The following is a 20716-nucleotide window of genomic DNA, read 5'->3' on the forward strand; positions in this document are numbered from 1 at the left end:
TTAAGAAACATGTTTTCCCGTCTATCGAGGCCGGTGTCGAGTCATGCGAGGCATGTAGATACCCCGATAGCGGATGAGGTTCTAGAAAATCGCAGGCATATTGTTGGCACAAGGTACTGCTGTTTCAAAGGATATCGTAAAGTTGATAAACTTTACATCTTTGTGAAACACTCCTGTTGATGCTTCTTTTGAGGAGCTATACCCCCTTCATCCTAGAGTACTTGTAGTCGTGCACGACACGTCTAGTACTGCGATGATCGGATGAGACGGTCGTGCGACCTCGAACAGTGCGAAATGCACAATGCTGGAATCACATAAATGGCCTCACATTCGCCTTCACAGGCAAGATGCTCGAGTGGTTTAAAGACCACAGCATAGAGTGGGTCGTTAGTTAAGCAACCCCTAACGTACCTATTCGTTTCTAATGGTCTGTCAAGGGAGAGGACAGAGCGGTACATACTCCAATGGACAGGTTGTTAACAACCACCCTACGGGCAATGATCCGGCCTCCCCAGTCATTGGAGTTAGGGGAAAGGGGCTACAATAGTTAGCTCAACACTTCTGCAGAAGTTGGATGCATCCGTGGCACTGCCTCCTTTGGGGAATCCTCTCTCGGCTAAAGCCGTCCCTCTGGAGCGGACTCAACTAGCTATTCGGGTTATTCAAAATACATAGAATAACAGACGCCCGAACTAGTCTCAGTTGTTTCTACGTTTTGCCTGCGCGTACCCGCAGGCCAGTAATATCGAAACATAAAGTCTGTTCACACTGGTTGTTGAGTAGTGAGACTCACTTGCACCACTGACTCGCTTGCACCACTGATTCGCTTGCACCACTGACTCGCTTGCACCACTAACTCGCTTGCACCACTGATTCGCTTGCACCACTGACTCGCTTGCACTCGCTTGCACTACCTATTCGTTTGCACTACTTACGCGTTTGCACTATGTACCTACTTGCATTGCTTACCTGTTTAACTGCATATCTGCTTTAAACTGCGTAACCTACTGAATTAAAGGTACATAATTCAGTTTCCTTGTAGTCTCTCTTGTGCACCTACTAGTTTTTTTTTGCGAAACTAACCCATTCTATGGGTACATGTGATGAATAGGTACTTCACGGGCGATGGCGCGATGGCAAGATGGCTTCAAGACTTTCTTCTTCCTGCTCTTAGCTCGCGTCCTGATGTTTTTGGGTCTTGTAACGGATTTTCCTTTGGACATCCGAATTTTGTACTTTTGAAACCTTCTTTTAATGAAAGTGCCTTTTTCAAGTAGCATGGGTTGTATGTTTTGGTTCTTCAGCTAACGTGCCCAAAGTGGTCAACTTGCTTTTCTAAAATTAACAAAAGGATGGTCTTCCACTTATTTCTTAAACCAACTCTGAAATAAAGAGATTCTTTTAGTCTCTTGCCTGTTTTATGAAAGGTTCGAAAGTTGAAATTTTGGGGCGTTACAACTTGGTATCAGAGCTAAGGGAAGCAAGGATTCTTGACCATCGAGCATCCGCATCGCGCTGTGAGTATACCTTTCTTTTTGCTTAGTAGGCGTATTTTGCATTGTTAAGCTAAGAGGCTTGACGCGTTCTGCTTATGTAACAACATTGCTGGGTTTTCCTAAACTACTCATGTTAAACATGAATGGTACTTTTGTTTCTGGCCTATTTCGAGCCTCCTGAAAATTCTAATTATTGGTATTCCTTGTTTACTCCAAGGATGGCAAGAAACTCGAATGAAGGGTCTGCTGACGATTGGTCAGATCAGCGGGGATTCGTGTTGGATTCCATAAGTTCCCTAGCAGCGGCTATGCGAGACCAGATTCGTTCTAAAAGGGAACCAGCGCCCGTTTCTGAGCCGAAGCCGCATACCGCAGTGACGTATGAGAAATTCCTGAAGCTTGACCCCCCGACCTTCGATGGCAAGCCCGACCCAGACATGGCCGATAACTGGGTGAAGGAGGTGGAACGAGTGTTCGAGGTCTTGTCAGTGCCCGATGACAAGAAGACGTTATTCGGGACCTTTAGGCTGAAGGAGAATGCCCGCAGTTGGTGGGACATGGCCCAGAGTGTGCAGTTTTCGGGAATTTCGCCCATTCCTTGGGAAGCTTTTAGAAAGGCTTTCTTGGAGAACTACTTCCCGCCTCATGAGAGGGAGAAGAAGAAGGTGGAGTTCTTGGAGCTCAGCCAGGGCAATTCGAGTTTGACGGATTATATCGCCAAATTCCAGCGCTTAGAACCCTATTGTCCCAACCTGTTCGCGGATGATCGCGAGCGAGCAGGAAAGTTTGTTCGGGGGCTGAAGGAGGGGCTCATGCATCGGGTCCTAACCAGCATGCCCTCGACCTTCTCTGCGGCAGTTGCTGTTGCCACCCTCCTGAGTGAGGCCTGGGAGCGCACTAAGAGTACACAGGGCAGGAGGCCACCCGCTACGGGTGGTGAGCCGAAGACACCTTCCGGTGACCCAGGCAAACGATCGTTCCTTCCTGTGAAGAGCGAAGGAGGAAGGAAACGATATCCTCCTTCGAAGCGTCAGCGGCCTCAGGGCAACCCTCCAGCCAGGCAGCAGACGGGCAATGTGTGCCCCAGGTGCGGTCGATCCCACATTGGGCAGGCGTGACCGCTCGACACAGGCGGATGCCTGTATTGTGGCAAGATGGGCCACTACGCCCGCGACTGTCGCAAAAAGGCGGCTGACGACGCCAGGCAGACCAGCGGAGCACCTCTGCTCCCTCGGCCACCACAGTCGCAACAGCAGCATCAGACGCCGCAACCGCAGGCGAGCGGTCAAAGGAGGGCACCGGGACGCGTCTACTCAGCCAAGGCTGAGCAGCTGACCAAGGGCGACCTAGTGCAAGGTACCCTTTTTGTCGCTAATCAAGCGGCTTTTGTGCTTTTTGATTGTGGTGCCACACACTCTTTTATTTCGGTAAATTTTGCTGAGTTTTTGCGCGTACCTGTAAAACCCTTACATAATACCCTTGAAGTGTATAACCCGATTGGGAAAAATACTGTTTGTGCGACCTACGTACCAGAGTTGGACGTAATCCTGGCAGATTGGCATTTACCGGCTTGTGCTATCCTGCTAGTGATGACGGAATTTGACGTCATCCTAGGCATGGATTGGCTGCACAAGTATCATGCCAAGATTTTTTGCAGAGATAGCAAGATTGTTTTGTCTCCCCCAGGAATGCCCAAGGTGGAATTCAAGATCGTGAAACCTGTTCGGGCAAGCAAGTTGATTTCGTCGCTGAAGGCGCAGAGCTACCTCAGGAAGGGATGCACTGCCTTTTTGGTTAGTGTCGTCCAGTCCGAGCCGACGCGAGTCTCGATGGGAGATTTGGAGGTTGTGCGAGATTTTCCAGACGTCTTCCCGGAGGAACTGCCAGGCCTTCCTCCACCTCGTGAGGTGCAGTTCAACATCGAGTTGCTGCCGGGTACTACGCCAATTTCTAAGGCTCCATATCGGGTGGCACCAGCCGAGCTCGAAGAGCTCAAGAAGCAGTTGCAGGAGTTGATGGATCAGGGATTCATCCGCCCCAGCGTCTCGCCTTGGGGAGCTCCTGTCTTGTTCGTGAAGAAGAAGGACGGATCATTGCGTTTGTGCATCGACTATCGGATGCTCAACCAGGCGACAATAAAGAATAAGTACCCGTTGCCACGCATCGAGGATTTGTTCGATCAGTTGCAGAGGGCCAAGATCTTCTCAAAGATCGACCTTAGATCTGGGTATCATCAACTCAGAATTAAGGGAGATGATATCTCCAAGACGGCCTTCCGGACCAGGTATGGGCATTACGAATTTACGGTCATGCCCTTCGGACTCACTAACGCTCCTGCAGCGTTCATGGATCTCATGAATAGGGTGTTCAAACCCTTCTTTGACACCTTCGTGATCGTGTTCATCGATGACATCTTGGTGTATTCCGATAGCTGGGAGCAACATCGTGAGCACTTGAGAGTTATTCTCGAAACTTTGCGAAAGGAGCGTTTGTTCGCTAAGTACTCTAAGTGCGAGTTTTGGCTCGAGGAGATCATGTTTTTGGGACATGTCATCTCCAAGGAAGGTGTGTCCGTGGATCGAGCGAAAGTCGAGGCTGTACTCAGTTGGCAGCAACCGAGGAATGTTCGTGACATTCGGAGTTTTCTTGGATTAGCTGGGTATTATCGAAGATTTATCCAGGACTTTTCTAAGATCTCTCTACCCTTGACGCAACTCCTGAAGAAAGAAGCTAAGTTCGTGTGGGACGACATGTGCGAGAGCAGTTTTCAGATGTTGAAGGAACGTCTTACGACTGCTCCTATTTTGGCCTTACCTTCGGGTCGAGGCGGCTTCGTGATTTACACCGACGCTTCCGGAACAGGCTTGGGTTGCGTCTTAATGCAGAACGATAGAGTGATCGCCTATGCATCGCGCCAACTTAAAATACATGAGAAGAATTATCCGACTCATGATTTGGAGTTAGCAGCGGTGGTCTTCGCATTGAAGATATGGCGGCACTATTTGTATGGGGAGCGGTTCGAGGCTTTTACAGATCATAAGAGCCTAAAATATTTGTTCTCGCAGAAGGAGCTGAATATGAGGCAGCGGCGTTGGCTGGAATTCCTCAAGGATTATGACTTTACCTTGTCCTACCACCCGGGAAAAGCGAACGTTGTGGCCGACGCTCTGAGCCGCAAGTCTCCCAGCGTTTCTGTCAATTTGTTATTTGCGGGGTGGAAACTGATCGAGGATCTGATATCGTGGGAACCGTTTGCAGTCACTCCAGTTTCGATCAGTCTTTCCAGCATGGTAGCTCAACCTGAGCTATTATCTAGGATCTTTGTTAGTCAAAAGATCGATGAGCGGTACGAAAAGCTGAAGGCTCTAGCGCAGCGGGCCGATACCCCCTTTCGTCTGAGTGAGGAAGGAGGTGTATGGCGTAAGGATCGTCTCTAGGTGCCAAAAGACCCTATTTTGAGAGATGAGATTCTCGCTGAAGCCCACAAGTCCAAGTACACGATTCACCCGGGCGGCACAAAGATGTTCAAAGATTTGCAGCGCAGATATTGGTGGAGTGGAATGAAGCGGGACGTAGCCGAATACGTTTCGAAGTGCTTGACTTGCCAACAGGTTAAGATCGAGCACCAACGACCAGGCGGAGTGATGCAGCAGATAGAGATTCCACAATGAAAGTGGGAGGACATCACGATGGACTTCATCGTCGGTTTGCCGAGGACGCGGAGGAAACACGATGCGATTTGGGTGATCGTGGATCGACTCACTAAATCAGCGCATTTCCTCCCTATTCGGCTCAGTCAGTCACTGGACAGCTTGGCAGACCTCTATGTCAGGGAGATTGTGAGATTGCACGGTGTTCCTATGTCAATCATCTCTGATCGTGACCCGAGGTTCACCTCCAGGTTTTGGGGACAACTGCAGTTGGCCTTGGGCACGAAACTGAAATTCAGCACCGCTTTCCACCCTAAGACCGACGGACAATCTGAACGCACGATTCAGACTTTGGAGGACATGCTGCGAGCGTGCATGTTAGACTGGAAGGGAGAATGGGACTCTCATACCGGGTTGGCAGAATTCGCGTACAATAATAGTTATCATGCGAGTATCGGTATGGCCCCGTACGAAGCTTTGTACGGGAAGCCTTGTCGATCACCTGTTTACTGGGATGAGGTTGGTGAACGGATGTTAGATTCACCTATAGTGCTACAGCACTATACTCAGCAAGTGCAGATGATCAGGGAACGTTTGCGTACCGCGCAGAGTCGGCAGAAGTGTTACGTCGATCGTCGACGTAGAGAGCTCGAGTTCTCAACAGGAGATATGGTTTTTGTTAAGGTATCTCCTACAAAGAGCGTTTTCCGTTTTGGGAAGAAAGGAAAGCTGAGTCCCCGATTCGTCGGACCTTTTGAGATCCTGGATCGGATAGGTGAGGCGGCTTATCGTGTTGCGCTGCCTCCTCAGTACGCTCAGATCCACGACGTCTTCCACGTATCTATGCTGAGAAGATACGTTCATGACCCATCACACATCATTCATTATGATGATGTGGATATCCAAAAAGACTTGACGTTCGAGGAAAGACCAGTGGCAATCGTTGATCGTCGAGACCAAGTGCTCAGATCGAAGACGATTTCTCTTGTAAAAGTACGTAGGCAACACCATGGAATATATGAATGTACATGGGAGCCTGAGTCGGATATCAGGGAAAAATACCCTGACTTGTATTTTGACCAGTGCATGGAATAAAAATTTCGCAGACGAAATTATTTTAAGGAGGGTAGGATGTAATAACCCGTAAAAAAAAAAAAAGGTTAGGATTCGGGTCGGATCCGGACCCGGACCTAATTGAGGCACCGCCTCCCTCGTGCCTTCTTTAGAAAATAAGGCAGGGGGTTTCAAATACGACCCCCCCCCCCTCGCTGTCTCTCTCCCTCACCGCCTCCCGACTCTCCCTCGCTCGTCTGCAGCCGCCACTTGCGACCCCTCTCTGCCGCCGCCGCCGACCACCAGGTACGTTCTTCCTCCTCTTCTTCTCCTTCTTTCCATCTCTCTCTCCGATCCTTCCCCCTCGTTTCTTCGTTACACAGGGAGGGGAGGGCTGAGCCTCCTCCTTGCTTTCGTACGACAGGCGAGGGGCGGAGCCCCCTCCCTACTTCCGTACGGCAGGGGAGGGGCCGGGCCCCTCTTCCCTGCTCTCTGCTACGGCAGGGGAGGGGTCGAGCCCCACCTCCCTGCCCCTTTTTGTTGCACCAGCAGGGGCCTATGGCCCCTGCCTTTCTTTTACGCCAGCAAGGGCCATGAGCCCCTGCCATTCGTTTGCCAGCAGGGGCCTATGGCCCCTGCCTTTCGTTTGCCAGCAGGGGCCCCTGCCTTTCTTTTACGCCAGCAGGGGCCATGGGCCCCTGCCATTCGTTTGCCAGCAGGGGCCTATGGCCCCTGCCTTTCGTTTGCCAGCAGGGGCCTATGGCCCCTGCCTTTCTTTTACGCCAGCAGGGGCCTATGGCCCCTGCCTTTCTTTTGTCAGCAGGGGCATAGGCCCCTGCCTTTCGTTTGCCAGCAGGGGCCTATGGCCCCTGCCTTTCTTTTGTCAGCAGGGGCATAGGCCCCTGCCTTTCGGTTGCCAGCAGGGGCCATCGGCCCCTGCCTTTCTGTGTGCCAGCAGGGGCCCTTGGCCCCTGCCTTTTTGTTTGCTAACAGGGGCCATCGGCCCCTGCCTTTTTGTTTGCCAGCAGGGGCCGATCCCCCCTACCCCTTTGTGCGCGAGCCTATACCCTTGGTCGACAGACCCGGGGAATCTTTGCAAGCTACATCGTAATGGGGACAGATCATTACAAATGTTGATCTCCAGCGAGGAATTTCTAGTGAACGTGAGTCATCTGCTCACATTGACTACATCCCTCTTTGGGCGGCAAGGCTCATTTGGCCCTGCCCCATCTTTTTTTTTGAGTCATTTGGGACGGTTGGTCCCAGCTCTATGTATTGGAGAAGTTGAGTCTTTGCCTTGCTTTTGCTTTTGTCTGGGCTTGCATGTTAATATCGCATATTTGCAGCTACGACGGATCTCACTCGCGCTCCGCGACCCGAGCCGTCAATTGTGTACGTCCGCAGACGTCAGCAAGCTCGTAACCCTCCAAGGTAGGGGAAGATTGTACGGAAGACTTGGATAATTGAATTAAGTTCAATTAAACTAAAAAATGATCAATAAATGAATATATATATATATATATTTATACGAGTATGCACTTAACTCAAGGACGCGGTTTCGCGATCCTTGCCATTTTCCTTATGTCAGTCTATCCTTGCCATTGTGTATCACATCGAGATCTCGTGTTGCATTCTTGCTTATGGTTTGTATGTGCCGTCACGCATCGTGGCGAGGTTCAGCGTTGCAACTCTGCTTACCGCCTTTACCTTGTCGTCGCGTTTTGCGCCTAGACTCTTGTTTTTGTATGTATTATTACTGATTTGCTATTGCAGATGCCGCGCAGGTTTTTGCTCTTTGCATATGCCTTAAAGGCATCCTCAGGCATTCACCTCTCTCTCTCTCGCGACGAGAGTTGAGATAGGAGCTAGCGTAACATCCCCGTCTAAGGAGGGGGATACCTTGCAAGGATCCTGACTCCTTGAGTATGCAGTCCTGCAGACGAGTTGGAGTTTCTGTTGAGAAACATGTTTTCTCGTCTATCGAGGCCGGTGTCGAGTCATGCGAGGCATGTAGATACCCCGATAGCGGATGAGGTTCTAGAAAATCGCAGGCATATTGTTGGCACAAGGTACTGCTGTTTCAAAGGATATAGTAAAGTTGATAAACTTTACATCTTTGTGAAACACTCCTGTTGATGCTTCTTTTGAGGAGCTATACCCCCTTCATCCTAGAGTACTTGTAGTCGTGCACGACACGTCTAGTACTGCGATGATCGGATGAGACGGTCGTGCGACCTCGAACAGTGCGAAATGCACAATGCTGGAATCACATAAATGGCCTCACATTCGCCTTCACAGGCAAGATGCTCGAGTGGTTTAAAGACCACAGCATAGAGTGGGTCGTTAGTTAAGCAACCCCTAACGTACCTATTCGTTTCTAATGGTCTGTCAAGGGAGAGGACAGAGCGGTACAAACTCCAATGGACAGGTTGTTAACAACCACCCTACGGGCAATGATCCGGCCTCCCCAGTCATTGGAGTTAGGGGAAAGGGGCTACAATAGTTAGCTCAACACTTCTGTAGAAGTTGGATGCATCCGTGGCACTGCCTCCTTTGGAGAATCCTCTCTCGGCTAAAGCCATTCCTCTGGAGCGGACTCAACTAGCTATTCGGGTTATTCAAAATACATAGAATAACAGACGCCCGAACTAGTCTCAGTTGTTTCTACGTTTTGCCTGCGCGTACCCGCAGGCCAGTAATATCGAAACATAAAGTCTGTTCACACTGGTTGTTGAGTAGTGAGACTCACTTGCACCACTGACTCGCTTGCACCACTGACTCGCTTGCACCACTGATTCGCTTGCACCACTGACTCGCTTGCACTACCTATTCGTTTGCACTACTTACGCGTTTGCACTATGTACCTACTTGCATTGCTTACCTGTTTAACTGCGTATCTGCTTTAAACTGCGTAACCTACTGAATTAAAGGTACATAATTCAGTTTCCTTGTAGTCTCTCTTGTGCACCTACTAGTTTTTTTTTGCGAAACTAACCCATTCTATGGGTACAGGTGATGAATAGGTACTTCACGGGCGATGGCGCGATGGCAAGATGGCTTCAAGACTTTCTTCTTCCTGCTCTTAGCTCGCGTCCTGATGTTTTTGGGTCTTGTAACGGATTTTCCTTTGGACATCCGAATTTTGTACTTTTGAAACCTTCTTTTAATGAAAGTGCCTTTTTCAAGTAGCATGGGTTGTATGTTTTGGTTCTTCAGCTAACGTGCCCAAAGTGGTCAACTTGCTTTTCTAAAATTAACAAAAGGATGGTCTTCCGCTTATTTCTTAAACCAACTCTGAAATAAAGAGATTCTTTTAGTCTCTTGCCTGTATTATGAAAGGTTCGAAAGTTGAAATTTTAGGGCGTTACAGGTCGGATCTTAGCCTAATTACAACCTCACCGAAAATAAAACAGGCAGATCCAGAGAAGAAATGTTGTTCTGTTTTGAAAAACAGATCAAACCCGGAACTAAATGTTTCAGGTTCAGTCAGATCCGGGTCGGGATTGGACAAAGATTAAAGTTGGAACCAGGTACGACCCAACCCGGGCCAACAAACCCCTTAAGTTGTGCCACTGGTAGCGTGAATTGAAATTTGAAAGGTGGGAGTGGGTGAGGGGTTGAAGGTATATATAATTTGTGGTAGTATAATAAACCAAACAATCCTGAAATTACAACAGTTGCAACTTTCATGTTTAAAAATTACCATACTTCCACCTCCAAAAGAAATTCAATGGAAGCAGCTTTCTTTTTTAAATATTACCATATTGCCACTACCCACATCTTTTTTAAAAGGGTGAGACTTTTGGATATCAGATCCAATGTTAAAAACGTCAGATCCAGTACCAAGTTTGGAATTTTATGTGCATTCCGAGATGGATTCAGATTCAGAACCGGAAACACTTTTGTAAAATTGGATATGGTACCAGTTTTACCTAGGTCTGACCCAGATCCGATCAGTTTGCAACACTAAGTGGATATGTTACATCGTAAGGTAGTTCATCATAAGTAAAACCATAAATGAATATAACTGAAAATTAAATACATTCATCTTGAAAGCATTACACAATGTAGTTAAGAGAATAAGTTGTGAAACTCACTTGATACCGATCCCATGTCTGCTTGTACCCCAGGGCGACACGAGTGACATATATTATAAGTGCAGTTACAGCAATCACATCAAGCAAGAAAGATGATCTGGATAACAATCACGATTGATGAGATAATGCCCAAATGTTGCACTGTAGCACCATAAAAAATAGAAGATTGAGGAAAGAAAAATAAATGAAGTGAATCTTATGATGTTACTCTTGCAAGAAAGACCACATGCAGGAAAATGAATAACATTTAGAAGAAAATATGTGCCAAAACGGTGTATGCACAAATCTAAATATTGCTTGTATATGTGTGCATGTGTTTGAAGACATAATATTGATGCAAGTTGTAACATGTCCATGTGTTGGGACTCAAAGCATTCCTAGGAAGTGGCAGCCACACCTTTCAAATCATCACTGGGACATGAAGGAAGTTGTTAACATGCATGGACATTAACATGTTCGCCAGAAAATTTATACCTCTAACACGCTTGAACATGCCATGGTGGTTTTAATGAATTAATTGCCACTACTATGGGCAAACCTTGTGATTCTATAGAGTAAAGGAGACATTTGTTTGCTGCAAGTTGGAAATATACATCTGTTAATGTGTTCTCGTTATAGAATACTGATTTACTCTTCATAGAATTAGAAATTTTGCCTATAATAGCGACAATTAATGTCATTGAAACCACCATGATATTTTACTCTTGTTAGGGGTGTAAATTTGTGTTAATATGTTCTCCTTACAGAATACTGATTTACTTTTCATACAACAACTACGCCTTCATCCCAAAACTGATTTACTTTTCATAGAATTAGAAAATTTGCCTATAATAGCGACAATTAATGCCATTGAAACCACCATGATATTTTACTTTTGTTAGGGGTGTAAATTTGTGTGAACATGATAATGGCCATGAATGGCCACAGTGGTGAACATGTTAGTGTCCATGGGTGGGCACGGACATTAACAGCTCCACACAAAAATAATGATTTATGGATCAAACTTTTTGCTAAAAATATGTGTCAATAGCAGGAATATTCTCATTGTTCACAAAAAGTTAATAATGATAACTCCAATGCTTTCAGAGGTAACAATTTTACAGGATGAGCAGAAGTGTTGACATCTTTAGTCTGAGATCCTTGTTGTATGCCACTAGTACCATCGAAGCTAAAGCACATAATACCATGAAAATGAATCTCAAGCTAACTACTGAAATGCTCTTCATTTTGATTGGTTGCAGAAAAAGGAAGAGGGCAGTTGAGGCAGGTTGGCAGCACAGATTTGACTTCTGAAAGAGAAAAAAACTATGACAAAATGTTGGAATTGCTATGGCCTAATCCATTATGGATTGCAATGAAAAGGAAACACCTTTGTGATTACTTGATGACAGTAATGTTGGAATGCTTGAACTAATATTAACTGAGATATTTGAAGACGAAATACACATTAGTTCATATGTCAAAACAGGTAGCATCATCAACCTCAATTTTGCTCATTCATAAGCATCTCCATTGACTTTACTGGGTGGGAAGCCTTTGCCGCAATCATTCAATGCCAAAAGGTACTACTTAACAAGCAATTGGTACACCTTTATTTAATCATGTATTCTATGGTTGGTTAGAATTACCTTTGTGTTTTCTTTGTCATAATATATGCTGCAAAACTTCCAATAGTTTTGCTTAGTTTGCATTACTTAAAAGAAAAAAAAAATGCTCATTGGATCCAAAATAGGCGGTCGCATGAGGCAGTTTTGTTGGTCTTGGATTTTTGTAAGATCTTAGAGCTTAATTTTGAAAAGAGAATGCATGGTTTGAAAACCCAATTGACTTGTGACTAACAACGTCAATTCAGTGACTTAAGGGATTAACGTTTATATTAAACATAAAAATATGGAAGCACTATTATGTAAGTAGGAAAATCTTTATACAATAATAGAAATGTATAACATTAAGAAAGAAAAACTCAACAAATAAGTAAAACTTAAGTGATGTAATAGTATCCAAGTATCAAAAAGAATTTCAATTATAAATTTATCATAGTCGAACAGATAAATCAGACTTGAATGAATAAACTAGCATTAAGTACCCACAATCAACTATCATGAAATGAGAACTTATGAATGAACTTGTGAGCAGGTTTATGCACAAGTAAATTAAACAAACTACAACTTGCCCTAATTCTTATACAAAAGGCCAACCATGTGCAATTAAAACTTAAAATACAAAATATGAGTGTAGATTCATGTTCAACCAACTAGCTTAATCCAATAGAGGGGCAATTCCACACAAGTGGTTCACAAGGTCAATGACAGGTTTTCAAAACTATAATTCAAGATAACCAGGACTAGAGTCAATACCTAGAATGTAACACCCCAAAATTTCAAACTTGCGAACCTTTCAGAAAATAGGCAAGAGACTATAAAGATCTCTTACTTTTCAGAGTTTGTTTATGAAATCAGCGGAAGATAATTCTTTTGTTGTATTTAGAAAGGCAAGCTGACAACTTTGGGCACGTTAGCTAAAGAACCAAAACTCACAATCCATATAACTTGCAAAACACTTGGAAAAGCCACTTTCATTAAAAGAAGTTCCCAACTAGTACAAACTTCGAATATCCAAAGGAAAATCCGTGACAAAACCCAAAAACATCCAGGACACGAGCTAAAAACAGGAAAAAGAAACCTTGAAGTCATCGCGCCATCGCCCGTGGTGTACCTAATCATCACTTGTACCCATAGAATGGGTTAGTTTCGCGAAAAACTAGTAAGTGCACAAGAGAGACTACAGGAAATTGAATTAAGAGCATTTAATTCAACATGCTAAGCCGTTTAAAGCAGATCAGCAGTTAAACAGGTATGCAGTACAAAGCAGGTAAGCAGTGCAACTGTCAAACGCAACATGACGATCCATTTGATCGTAAGCTGTGAACTCCCACGCAACTAGCAAGTCTTATGACTCATCAACTAGTGTGAACAGGCTTTATGTTTCGATATTACTGGCATGCGGGTACGCGCAAACAAATCGTATAAACAACCGAGACTAGTTTGGGCGTCTGTTATTCTATGTATTTTCAATAACCCGAATAGCTAGTTGAGTTCGCTCCTAAGGGGACGGCTTTAGCCGAGAAATGATTCCCCAAAGGCAGGTACTTGGCAACGGATGCATCCAACTTCTACAGAAGTCCATGGGATCTACCACCTAGGATAATGTCTGGTAGTCCCTTCCCCTAACTCCAATGACTGGGGAAGCCGAATCTTTTCCCGTGAGGTGATTGTTAACATGTCCATTGGAGTTTTGTACTGATCCATCCTCTCCCTTGACAGAAACACAAAGGCGAATGAGTACGTCAGGGGTAAATTATCTAACGACTCATTCTATATGCTCTGATCTTTTGACCAAATGAGCATCTTGCCTGTGAAGGCGATCTCATTTTTATGTGTTTACAACATTATGTATTTAGCACTGTTCGGAGTCGCACGACCATCTCATCCGATCATCGCAGTACTAGCGTATAGTGCACGAAAGTACTCTAGGATGAAAGGGGTATAGTTCCTCAATAGAAGCCTCAACAAAAGTGTTTCACAAAGAAGTAATGTTTTTCAAACTTTACTTTAACATTCTTTATCTTTTGAAACAACCAACAGCTTGTGCCAACATTTGGCATGCGATTTTTAAGAATCTCATCCACTATCGAGGTATCTACATGCCTCGCATGACTCAATACCGGCCTCGATAGACGGGATACGGGTTTCTCAACAGAACCCTCGCTAAGAGATTCGCTCAAGCCCTAATTCGGGGCTACCCGAGATATGTCGAATAAACGAACAAAACCAGCCAAAATACATCCTTCCAAATACTTCGATTTGGGCAGTTTGATGCTTTTGCGCAGCTCCCTAAATTCTTAAGTCAACTTACAGGACTGTTCGCTCGAAAAGCCAGGATCCCTGCTAGGGATCCCTCTCCTTAGACGAGGATGTATCGCTAAGCTCTCGACTCAACTCTTATCGCAAGAGGGAGAGCGGTAAATGCATTTGCATCCTCCACGAGGATGTCTTTATAGCACATGCAATGAGCGAAAACCAAGGCAGTAACGAAACATTTGCAAAAGCAGGAGTCTGGGCGCAAAGCGCGACGACAAGGTAAAGATTGTGAGCAGGAGCGCAAACACAAAACCTGGGCGCAAAGCGCGACGACAAAGTAAAGACTAACAGAAAGTAAAAAACAAGGATCGCGAAACCGCGTCCTTAAGTTAAATGTGTACTCGTATAAATATATATATGCATATATATTTATTTAATTGTCTTTTTTAGTTAATTGAACTCAATTCAATTATCCAAGTCCTTTGTGCAATCTTCCCCTACCTTGGGGAGTTGCAAGCTTGCTGGCGCCTGCGGGTGTAAACGATTGACGGCTCGGGTCGCGAAGCGCGAGCGGGATCCGTCGTACGAGCTGCAAAAGCGACAGTCTTAGCAAGCTAACACCAAAAATAGAAGGTCGGAGGCACTGCTGCTGACCTAACGTGAAGGAAGCAGAGGCAAGGGCATCGTGCCCTTGCGCACTACTATCAGCACAAGAAGCAAGGGCAGGGGATGACTGCTGACCTGCTGTCAGCAAACTACGAGGAGGCAAGGGGTTGCACCCCTGCCCTCAGAAAGCGAGGGCAAGCAGGGTTGCGCCCCTGCCTGACAAAGTAGAAGAGAGGCAAGGGTTTCGCCTCTGTCTGTCGAGCATGCAAGGAGGCAAGGACTTGTCGCCTGCCTAGCGATTATGCGAACATGCAGGGGGCAAAGCCCCTGCCTGATGCCGGAGGAGAGGAAGGGGCTCTGCCCCTGCCAACCGAAAAGCAAAGAGGCAGGGGCTAGGCCCTTGCCCGTTGGCCACAAAGGGGGAGGCAAGGGGCTCCGCCCTTGCCTGCCGAATACACAAAGAGGCAGGGACCTGACCCCTGCCTGACGAGCATGCGAACAGGCAAGAGTGAAGCCCCTACCTGACGCCAGAGAAGAGGGAGCAGGGAGGGGGCTCGACCCCTCCCCTGCCGAAAAAAGGGGAGCAAGGAGGGGCACTGTTAAAATATAAAATTGTACATATATATATAAATATATATATATATAATATTATATTATTCTATATATAAATATATTTTTCATTTCTTTCTTTTCTGTAATTTTTTCCCTTTATTTTTATTTTTTGTCTTTATGTCATCTAGTTCCAGTTTGAACTAGAATGACTGTTGCTAGTCAAGTCCTGTCCAGACTTGACTAGCAATAGAGTTGTTGGATTGTGTCCAACAGCTCTATTGAGTCCTCTTTCAGTTGTGTATATAAAGGGGTGCAGCCCCTCTTGTATTTTATTTCAATGCTTCTTAAGCAATTGGTTTTTCATATCAATAAAGAATACATTTTTATTTTTATTTTGTTTTCAGTTATACCATTTTTAAGGGTTATACTTTAGTGTCATTCTTGACACATGCCCTTGTGAATCTAAGCTCATGTTTCAAAGATCCCCATTTCATTTCATGGTATCAAAGCCGCGAAAGTACTAACCCTTGAGGAAAAGCTGCCTCGGTTTCCATGCCCGTTTGCAAAAGTGTTCACCACTTGAAGAGAAGTGTTTTATCACTTCATTGGGGAAGATTTCACATCTTGTTGTATTATTTTTTCTTCTTTCTTTTTCATTTTCCTTCTTGTTTGTCTTTTATCCCTATTTTTTCTCTCCTTGTAATCAATGAATGACAATGATAAAGTCACCATCATGCCTATGAAACTAAGCGATACGAACTATGTAACATGGGCTTCAATCATGAAGCACCATATATGGGGGATTGAGGATGGTTCTGATTCGGAACCTAAGTTATCTCTTACTAAAAATGAGAGAGATAAAGAGGTCCCTCTATCGGAAGAAGAGAAAATCAAAGCTATTGCCTCATACGAGAAGAAATGGAAAGAATGGAGAATATCTCATGTGAAGATAATGTCATGGCTTATCAATAGCGTTGACATTAAAAAATACTCAAGTCTTGCCAAATTTGATCATGCCGATAAGGCATGGGAATACCTTAAGAATATGTATTCCCTTAAAGATATTGTACACGTGTGCAACCTCCAAGAAAAAGTTCGAATGATGACACAAGAAGACAAAACTATTCGTGAATATTACAATGGGTTGTCCGAACTTTGGGAAGAACTTTCCCTTTTAGAACCAAAGTGGCATTGTGCCGAAGACATCGAGCTTCGTCAGAAACAACTCGATGTTGAACATTTTTACCAGTTTATCACTGGATTAAGGCCGGAATTTGAAACCACTAAATCGGCCCTACTTCACCGGGGAAAAATTCCTTCTATTGTTGAAACTATTGAAGAGTTAACAATGGAAGAAAACCGTCTCCGGAAAGGTTCTTTAAAAATTGAAGATGATTCCGTTTTAGCCGTGTCTACACCAGGGAATCATGTTCGATCATATAGGCCTCCTCACTTTAACCGACAAAATGGTGACTATGATAAGAAGAAAGTTATTTGTCATCACTGTCATGAACCGGGACACTACAGGCCACAATGTCCCAAACTTAAGGAGCTGAGAGAAAAAAGAGCTGCAATTGCTGGATCGGAGCCTAAAGATCAGGATGCACCAGTTTCCCTGGCCCAACTAATGGAGATCCTTCAGCCTCTCATCAAAGGTGCCTCTTCCTCATCTGAAGCTTCAACCAGCGCAGCAGCCTCATCTTTTTCTGATTTAGGTAAAATTTCTTGGCTTCTTGACTCTGGTGCATCTTTTCATATGACCCCAAATAATCAAAGTCTATCCAAATGTGTTAAAAATAAAACAAGTGTGTCAAAGGTCTTTACTGCTGATGGGACTTCTCTTGAAATAGAAGGAATAGGAGATTTTGAAAAAATTTATAAAAAAAAAAAAAAATTTATTCCAGAAATTAGACATGTTCCCAAATTAAATTTAAATCTTTTATCTGTATCTCAAATTTCTGATTATGGGTGTAATATTTCTTTTTCTTCTCATGGTTGTTGGGTACAGGATCGCCAGTCAGGCAAGCTGATTGGGGAAGGCCATAGAGAACGAGGACTCTATTACATGGATTTTTTGGAAATGCCGAAGAAAGCTTTTTGTTATAATATTCAAAAAAATAGAGTTGGAACTGTGGCATAAGAGACTTGGTCACCCACATATAGCCAAAATCCAACATTTTCCAAATCTAGGGAAATTTTGTAACTCTGAATCATTTGATTGTAAAGATTGTATTCTCGGCAAAATGAAAAGATTACCATTTCAGAACAGAACCTTTTTCTCTTCAAGACCACTTGAATTAATACACTCGGATGTTTGGGGTCCTGCACCAGTAATTTCTAAAGGAGGATTTGTTTACTATGTTATTTTTGTCGATGATTTCTCCCGACATACGTGGATGTACTTTCTCAAACATAAGTCTGAAGTATTTTCATACTTTCAAACTTTTCATAATATGGTTAAAAACAAATTTCAAAATGATATTACTATTTTTCGCACAGATTCAGGGAGAGAGTTTTTATCCACAGATTTTCAAAATTATCTTAAATTGCATGGCATCACACATCAAAGATCTTGTCCTTATACACCTCAACAAAATGGACTGGCAGAACGAAAACATCGCCATATTATAGAAACCACTAGAACTTTATTAATAGCAAATCAAGTCCCTAAAGACTTTTGGGCAGAAGCTGCCTTAACTGCCACCTATTTCATTAATAGGATGCCATCTTCTTCGTTACAAAATATCACTCCCATTGAAAAACTTATGAACATTTCTCCAGACTACTCTAGATTAAGAATATTTGGGTGCAAATGTTTCATATTTACTGACAAAATGATAAACTTTCCCCTCGTGCGATTCCCTGTGCCTTTTTAGGATATGTTGAAAACCAGAAAGGTTATAGATGTTTTGACTTCAAAAATAATAAACTATATGTGTCTAGAAATGTTTTCGTTCTTGAAAAGGAGAGCTTCTTTGATTTTAGAAAATTAAAAGACGTCACTGAGTACTCCTTTTTGCTAGATCTAACATCAACATCTGATGAATATGACCTTGATTGTAACTTTGATGATGATCCAAGAATTATTGATCTTAATGTTGAAAATGAAGAAGTTCATAGAGATACTAGTATTCAATATTCCAGGCGACAAGAGTCTAATACTCCATGTGCACTTGAGAAATATTCTAACATTCCAACTAGACAATCATCCCGAATCTCGAGGCCTCCAGAAAAGTTTGTATCATACGAGTCTTTCTCACCCACATATAGGGCAGTTATTGCATTAATTCACTCATATGAAGAACCATCCACATATTTTCAAGCAAAAAATGATATCAAATGGATAGAAGCCATGAAAGCTGAATTAGATGCACTTGAAAAGGCTTCTACATGGAATATTCAAGATCTTCCTCCAGGGAAGAAAACTATAGGATGTCGATGGGTTTATAAAATTAAAACCAAGAGTGATGGTACTCTTGAAAGATATAAAGCCCGTTTAGTAGCCAAAGGTTATGCCCAAGAATATGGGATTGATTATGAAGAAACCTTTGCTCCGGTGGCTCGTATGACTACTGTCTGAACCTTAATTGCCTTAGCTTCTATCAAAAAATGGTCTATTTTTCAAATGGATGTCAAAAATGCTTTTTTAAATGGAAAGCTAGTTGAAGAAGTATATATGGAACCCCCTCCTGGTCTAAGTATTCCTAAGGGTAAAGTCCTTCGCTTAGAAAAAACTCTTTATGGACTTAAACAAGCACCAAAAGCTTGGTATGATAGGTTTAGTCGTGTTATGATTGATATTGGTTTTCAATTCTGTTTAACTGACACTGCTTTGTTTATTAAGAATTCTGATGCAGGGATCATTGTGCTTCTTCTCTATGTGGATGATATGATCATCACCGGAAGCGATAAACAGGGAGTTGAAACAATTAAAACACTTCTTAAATCTCATTTTGAAATGACTGATTTGGGCTTGTTGAGATATCTTTTAGGCATTGAAGTTGCTTATTCTCCTAGAGGATATTTATTATCTCAGACTAAATTTGCTTTTGATATTGTTTTCAGGTCTGGTATTACTGATGATAAGAAAGTTGACACTCCAGAAGTTGTTAATGTTAAAATGAAGATTGATGATGGAGAACTTCTTGCAGACCCTACTCCTTACAGACAGCTTGTCGGGGCACTTTCCTATCTATCCATTACCAGACCAGATATAGCACATGTTGTTCATACAGCAAGTCAATTTCAACATGCTCCTACTTCTGTTCATATGGGAGCAGTCATGCGTATTATCAGATACATCAAGTCCTCTCTTTCACGAGGACTTTTCTTATCTTCCTCCTCTTCTCTTGATTTAATTGCATATACTGATGCTGATTGGGGAGGTGATCCCAATAACAGACACTCAACCACTGGCTTTTGTGTCTTTTTAGGGGAATCATTAATCTCGTGGAGGTGTAAAAAGCAGCAGAAGGTATCTCTCTCATCAACCGAAGCTGAATACAGAGCCATGGCAACCACGACCATGGAAGTAGTTTGGCTCCGACGACTGCTTGCTGACATGGCAGTTGAAGCAACAAAGGCTTCACAAATGTGTTGTGACAACAAAAGTGCGATCTACATTGCCAGTAACAGAACATTCCACGAACGCACCAAACACATCGAAATGGATTGTCACTACGTCAGAGAGGAATATCTACACGGGATAATTGATCTGCCATATGTCACTTCAGAATATCAGTTAGCAGACCTCTTTACAAAGCCTCTCGCTGCTCCCCGATTTCACTTTCTCTTAGACAAACTTTCGCTCATTGTACCGCAAGTTTGAGGGGGAGTGTTAAAATGTAAAACTGTACATATATGTATATATAATAATATTATATTATTATATATATATAAATACATTTTTAATTTCTTTCTTTTCTGTATTTTTTTCCTTTATTTTTATTTTTTGTCTTTATGTCATCTAGTTCAGTTTGAACTAGAATGACTGTTGCTAGTCAAGTCCTGTCCAGACTTGACTCTTAATAGAGTTGTTGGACTGACACATTCCAACAGCTCTATTGAGTCCTCTTTCAGAGGTGTATATAAAGGGGTGCAGCCCCTCTTGTATTTTATTTCAATGCTTCTTAAGCAATTGGATTTTCATATCAATAAAGAATACATTTTTATTTTTATTTTGTTTCCAGTTATACCCTTTTTAAGGGTTATGCTTTAGTGTTATTCTTGACACTTGCCCTTGTAAATCTAAGCTCGTGTTTCAAAGATCCCCATTTCATTTCAGGCACAACCCCCTCCCCTGCCGTAACAGGGAGCAGGGAGGGTCTCGGTCCCCCCCCCCCTCCCCTGCCGTAAAAGAGAGCAGGGAGGGGCTCGACCCCTCCCCTGCCGTAACAAGGAGC

At 43.7% G+C, this 20716-nt stretch overlaps 1 protein-coding gene across 2 annotated transcripts in view; it reads right to left on the reverse strand.

Moving 5' to 3' along the window:
• The window catches only part of LOC149836202 (DUF3754 family protein, putative (DUF3754)), a 111056-nt gene that overhangs the window by 22460 nt on the left and 67880 nt on the right, over nt 1–20716 (reverse strand). Inside the window, exon 10 of one of the 2 annotated variants that reach the window (XR_016432405.1) lies at nt 10297–10437. Coding sequence is in view for 1 of the 2 variants with exons in the window: in XM_090009057.1 (XP_089865183.1) it covers nt 10297–10393 (97 nt within the window). In the remaining variant the exon portion in view is untranslated. The remainder of the gene's footprint in view (nt 1–10296; nt 10438–20716) is intronic. The other variant, XM_090009057.1, reaches the window with a different exon arrangement.

This window comes from Nuphar pumila, chromosome 6 (genome assembly GCF_984573655.1).
Source record: "Nuphar pumila chromosome 6, dmNupPumi1.hap1.1, whole genome shotgun sequence".
NCBI lineage: Eukaryota > Viridiplantae > Streptophyta > Magnoliopsida > Nymphaeales > Nymphaeaceae > Nuphar > Nuphar pumila.